At 37.6% G+C, this 6475-nt stretch overlaps 1 protein-coding gene across 2 annotated transcripts; it reads left to right on the top strand.

Annotated features, from left to right (window-relative positions):
- The first annotated feature begins 410 nt into the window (after window positions 1-410).
- Window positions 411-3834, top strand: LOC107934054 (sorting nexin 1). 2 transcript variants are annotated; one of them, XM_016866397.2, is made up of 10 exons: window positions 411-629; window positions 721-856; window positions 1042-1175; window positions 1506-1580; window positions 2067-2226; window positions 2345-2478; window positions 2639-2707; window positions 2972-3051; window positions 3226-3286; window positions 3362-3834. In XM_016866397.2, the coding sequence occupies exons 1-10, from the start codon at window positions 486-488 to the stop codon at window positions 3572-3574; spliced, it is 1206 nt and encodes a 401-aa protein (XP_016721886.1). In that variant the 5' UTR covers window positions 411-485; the 3' UTR covers window positions 3575-3834. The 2 variants fall into 2 exon arrangements, with proteins under 2 accessions (XP_016721886.1, XP_016721887.1); XM_016866398.2 differs by lacking the exon at window positions 1506-1580 and having other exon boundaries at window positions 441-629.
- Window positions 3835-6475: the final 2641 nt, after the last annotated feature.

The raw sequence follows: 6475 nt of genomic DNA, 5'->3' as shown, positions 1-6475 counted from the left end.
AATAGAAAACGTAGAAAAACTAAGTTTAAAGAAATTGAGAAGGAGAAAAATAAAGGGAGAAACAGAAGAGAATGAAAAAAAAAAGATAAAAAAGAAAGTTTAAAAAAATAAATGAAAAGAATTATATTATTCAAAATGAAAAAAATATAGGGAGCAATTGTATAATTTAACCTAAATTTTTTGTTTAAAATAATGATTTAACACACCACCTCAGTTTTCTGTTACATTACTAAATACAATTAACAACTCAGTAAATAAAATATTACAATACGATAATGTAACTAACTAAAATGTTACATTTCAATTATAAATAACTAAAATATAACTTAAAGCAAATAAAAGTGAGTATTTTGATAATTTATCCCATCACTTATATGTATATATATAAAATATACTATTTGTATATTTTTAATCATATGACACTATTTTATTAGTGCTTTAAATGGTTTTTCTCATTTTTATTTTTCGGTTCGGTTGAGTGAAATATGGAGCAGCAAAGAAGCACATCGGAGTCGTCGCAGAGCCCTAGATCTCCACCTTCACAGCGATATCTATCAGTCTCCGTTTCCGATCCCGTTAAATTAGGCAATGGCGTCCAAGGTTACATCTCTTATCGCGTCATCACTAAGGTAATCCTTATTTTCTTCTTTCTTTCTTCTCCTTTTAATTTAAATACTGATGATATATTTGGTGGGGGTGGGGATTCTATTGTTTGGATAGACCAATTTCCCGGAATACCAAGGGTCGGAAAAGATTGTTATTAGGCGTTACAGTGACTTCGTTTGGTTACGTGATCGCCTTTTCGACAAGTACAACGGCATTTTCGTTCCTCCTCTCCCCGAGAAGAGTGCTGTAGGTAAACTAATTTAACATTTTTCCGCTAATTCTATTTGTTTCATTACAATGAGTTTATGATCGATTCTTTTGAGTGTAGTATTGCTTCTTCTTTTTTAGTAATTCTGAATGTATCTTTGTTGTTAAATGTGAATGCTTGCATATGAACTTTGAAGTAATTTAAGTTTATTGTTATTGCTGTTGCAGAGAAGTTCCGATTTAGTGCTGAATTTATTGAGATAAGGCGTCAAGCATTGGATGCATTTGTTAATCGAATAGCTTCTCATAATGAGCTTCAGCAGAGTGAAGATTTTAGAACCTTTCTGCAGGCAGATGAAGAGGTGATGCTTTTAGGGTTGTTGTTTTGAACAATTTGCTTGAGCTTTTATCTGTGCTTGTTTATATGATAGTAGAGATCATCTGTTAGGATTTTTCTCATGTTGAAGGGGGGGCGGGGGGTTAAGCCATTTGTCACCTTTCTCATAATTACAATGTTAGCTTTGTGATTCCTTTAGACACTGTTGACTAAGATACCCTTTACATTTCTATGCGAGTTCTTATCCAAAATACCAGCATTATTGCTCCATCCAGGACCATGCTGGAATTAGGGATGCTTTTTCTTCTCCTTTTCCAAATGAAAGTTTGATATTAACTTCGCAGTTCCTTTTCAGTCAATGGAGAGACTGAGATCTCAAGAGACTGGTATTTTTAAGAAGAAGCCAGCTGATTTGATGCTGATGTTCAAGGTAAACGAGTTCATGACTTTGTGATGTCAGTCGTATGACTCTATAGGAGACTGATGCAAATAAAATTGTCTAATGACTAATGAGATTTCCTGAAACTTCAATTTGAACACTTTTTTTTTTTCATTTTTTTGTAGTACAGTTGACCAGGGGAGAAGTATAAACAAAAGCTCTTGCCATAATAATAATTTGTTTCTACAAACTTAACCTAGCTAATTGAGCTAGGTTTAAGGCGAGAAGACCTCATAGGCTCCAACTCAACTTATAAATCTCTCTAGATAACTTGTTGCTTCTTATCTGAAACTCAGAGGGAACTTACCACTAGCTTTTATAATAATTTGGTTTCCCTTTTTTTCTGCTTTAAGGTATAACCTTTATTGCACAATTCTTGCCTCTGCCACTATTTCTCAGGCTTGAATTTAACATGTTTATGGTGTTGAAATTCTTATGTTGTTTGATCTTGCATTAACTTGTCTAGAAATTAAACAGGATGTACAGTCAAAGGTGAGTGATGTTGTTCTTGGAAAGGAAAAACCTCTTGAAGAATCAAATCCTGAATATGAGAAGCTTAAACACTATGTTTTTGAGCTTGAAAATCATTTGACTGAAGCTCAGAAGCATGCATATTATCTTTTAAAGAGACATAGAGGTGAGGATTTTGATGCTCTGAGCATTTTTGATTCTTGTATATGTCCTTCTCATTTGTTTATTTTCTTTTGGTTTGAATACCAATTGCACAATTTTTTCATCTTTTTGTCAATGCTTAGAGTTGGGGCAATCACTATCTGGTATTGGTAAAGCAGCCAAGCTTCTTGGTGCTTGCGAAGGACAAGCTCTTGGCAAGGCATTTGATGAACTTGGGGCTAAATCCGAGACACTATCAATTAAGCTACAGAAGGAGGTAGGCTGCCTTTTAAGTTTGAGCCTTTTCCTTTGGTAATTTGTTTTGCAGCCTTTGAGGGCATGCATATTTGTGGTCAGATATATGATACCCAAACTTTTTCATATAAGTGGTTCACATAGGTAACATTATGTTTCCACAATCCTTGAATTGACTACAGGCCCATCAACTCTTGATGAATTTGGAAGAACCCGTGAAGGATTATGTCCGTGCTGTCCAGTCCATAAAGGTGCGTTAGGCTGCTGTCTTGTGTAATGTTTAATGGCTGGCATATACTAATAGCTGGCATAGCTTTCCATGGAGAAAATATTGAAGAACAATATGTTTTCTAGCTACAATGATTAAATCAGTTAAGTAAGAAAGAGATACTATCGTGGAATCATTGATGGAGCATCTTCTGAACTGAGCTCTATTTTTATCTTTTTTGATAATATTGATGTGGAAGGTTAATGACAATTCCATACGCTACCCACTTGCATTCATGTTATGACAGGTCACAATAGGAGAGAGAGCTAACGCATTCAGGCACCAGTGTGAACTGGCTGAAACAATGAAGTTGAAGGAGATAAATCTGTATGCTTCTAATCTTCCATATTTTACTCCTCTTTCTTCCTCCCTTTTCTTTTTAGCTATCTATTGTTGGCGGACTCTTTGCATGATACTTTGATATTTGCAAACAAGCAGCTTATTTGACAATCTTTATAACTTTTATTTCGTTTGTAATTTGAGAATATTTATTGTTTGCAGTGACAAGCTCATGCTAACACGCTCTGATAGGGTGGGAGAGGCTGAGCAAGAGTACAAGGAGGCAAGTCATTTTATCTTATGCGCCTATTAGCTCTAATTGCTTTAGCCTCTGCTAAGACAAGTATTGTGATTGCAGTTGAAGGCAGAGAGCGAGGAGGTGACAAGAAGATTTGAGACAATTGTGAGACGGATGAATGAAGAGATAGTTCGATTTCAGGAACAGAAAACACAAGATATGCGGATTGCCTTTCATGAGTTTGCGAAGGGACAGGCTCGACTGGCAAAAAGTATTGCGGATGCCTGGCGAAGTCTCCTTCCTAAGCTGGAAGTTTGCTCTGACACTTCCTGACCTAATGAATTAGGAGTAGAAAGTAGTTATGACCTGGATGGTTTTCTTATATTTGAGGGATGGCAGATTAGCTCTTGCATTGTAATAACTTGAACTATCAGGAGCTAGGTCTGCCATTATTTGCTCTACCATTCATTGTTCGTTGGGACTCTAGGATTTTCTTTGTACAAATTTTAGTGTCTAGGTTTTTGTTTTTGTTTTTGTTTTTTGTATATTTAGGCCTTCTTTATTATTCAATAAAAAAAATTTCATTCATGCAACTAATATAAGTAATCATTACTATTGAAGATAATTAAAATAAAAATCAAATTTAGGAAAAAAAAAAGGAAAAAGATTTGGTATATTGCTAGAGGTATTTTTAGACTTCCCATGTAAGATTAGGAGTTAACAAGTGTTTTATAATGATATAATAAAATATTAAAATAAAAAATGTACATGTCAATTTTTTAGAATTGCTTGTGGAATAAAAAAGGTACACTAGTCTTATATAAAATACTAACTCAAATAAAAAATAATTAGAATATATAATATTTAAAAATAATTTTAAATCAAAAATTAAATAATTGTATTATATTAAAAGATTATATTTATACAATGTTAAAGATATGGATTTGGAGATGTAGATTCGGAATTTTTATTTTTCAAATTTCATTGTTATTATTTTGATTACCAAATTATTTTGGATGTCTAAATTATGTAAACAATTGAAAGTTTTTTATAAGTAACTTATCTAAATAATTATACAATATTTATTGTAAAGTGAAATTTTTTATTATAATTATTAATAATTAAAAATAACATAAAGTAATTCTAAACAAAGTATAAACTAAAAGTAAAATTAAAATGAATAACAACATACTAGTGTCACAGGCTAGACCTTTCGTCTCGCAATCCGAGCGGCCTTGGGCGATCCGTTTGCTCCAAACTCGCCCAAGTCAGCCTTACTTCCAAAAGAGAGGATTCTTTAAGAACTCCTCCAAGGCACCAATTGAACAGCGGAAGCGATTTATGCCAAAAGAAGCTAAGCAAAAGAACAACAGAAAGAGCGCTCGCAAAGTGTTTGAGTAAATGCTCTCTACTTCTCTTATTCACAAGGAATAATGAAACAATTCAGGAGTGAGTACAAATGAGGGGGAGGCTCTCTATTTATAGTTGAGCTCCCCCAAAACCAACGGTTAAGATACAAATACATCGACGGACGAGATTAACCATATCCCTTTATTTTAGGGATTTACAAGATATGCCATATCAAATCTAATCTAATCTTTACAAGATATGATTCTCTCTATCTTCTAAGATTAGTTACCATATTAGCCTAAGTTGCCATCTCTTCGCTATCGGGCCAACCAGGCTTCAATCTGACAGGCTTCTCCAATATCTCATTGATCGGGCCAGTTCTCGTGGGCCAAATGATCCCCATCTAAGCAATAGACCTCCATTGGATGCATTTGGTGCGATGGTCACGGGCTTTGAACTGTGGCCCGTGACATTCTCCCCCACCCATTCTCGCAACGCCCTCGTTGCGACTTCTGAATGGTACTGACTTGATTCGTCTCGATCTCGTCTCGATGCCTTAGCCTTTCCCTTTATTTGGGACTTTTGCCTCGGCTTTCGTCGCTTCTTAACTCGAGCTGCCCTACTCGTTGCATTTACTCTGGTCAACTGTCCCACATGCATCGCTTCCTTTTCATTGAAGTCCGATGCACCACCCACCTCTCCCACAGGTGGAAGCCTTGTCGATGACTCGGCCAACTCTGACGCTTCACTCAACTTGAGCCTCATTGGTCCCAGCATCCCTGTTTTCATCGCAACTTTCTCTACTAAGTTCGATGACAAACTCACCTCTTCCTTGGGTGGAAGCCCCTCCGACGACTCACCAAGCTCAGACGTTGCCTTTCCTTTGACTCCGGCTTGCTTTGGACAGTTCCGCAACTCATGCGGACCACGACACAAGAAGCACTTTACTCGCTTCTTTTTGCTCCTCTTTGCCCTCTTGGCTTCGGCTTTTCCCTTGCTCGAACCAAGCTTCTTGGGCTCCTTGTCTGCTACATCGTTACCTTCGATGACAGACTTCTTCGGACACTTCCGCAACCTATGCGGACCTTGGCACAAGAAGCACTCTACTGGCTTCTTCTCACATTCGGCCTCCTTGGCTTCGACACCCCTTGCGCTCGAACCAAGTACCACCGCCTTACCTACCGGCTTCTCTTTAAGCGCGGATTTCTTTGGACACTTCTTCAACATATGTGGACCGTCGCACAGAAAGCATTTCAGCTTGTCCCTTTTCCTCTTGGGTTTCTTCTTCCCAACTCGTGGTTTCCTATTACCACCATTGTCGCCGTTGCCATTGCCATCCATACTATCTTCCTTGTGATCCATTTCACATACGTGACCCAAGCTTGTCTTTCCCTTGACCAAGCTTCACCATGGATTCAACTACCATCATGGCTTCCGACAGCTTTTGGACACCTCTTTCTTCCACCTCCTGTCTAACCCACGGCTTCAGTCCCTTTTGAAAAGCAAGCAATGCTTCTTCATCGGTCACATCTGAAACTTGGAGCATGAGTTCCTTGAACTCTCGAACATACTCCCCCACTGTGCCTTGTTGCGTTATCCCTTGCAACTTTGCCGAAGCTTCTTCCTCGGCAAACTCTGGGTAAAACTGTCCCTTCAATTCGCATTGGAACTCCTTCCACGTCCCAATCTCTCCTTGCCTTTTATCTGTGGTCCTACGTCGCCACCATAAAAGCGCAATGTTAGTAAGAAACATTGAAGCAGTATTTACCTTAACCGCATCATCCATGATGCCTTTGGCACGGAAGTAGTGCTCCATCCTCCACAAGAAATTGTCCACATCGCATGCAGATCTTGTCCCCGCAAACTCTTTCGGCTTTGGGACAT

This window comes from Gossypium hirsutum, chromosome A04 (genome assembly GCF_007990345.1).
Source record: "Gossypium hirsutum isolate 1008001.06 chromosome A04, Gossypium_hirsutum_v2.1, whole genome shotgun sequence".
NCBI classification, from domain to species: Eukaryota; Viridiplantae; Streptophyta; class Magnoliopsida; order Malvales; family Malvaceae; genus Gossypium; species Gossypium hirsutum.
This window is presented reverse-complemented; position numbering and strand designations above follow the sequence as displayed.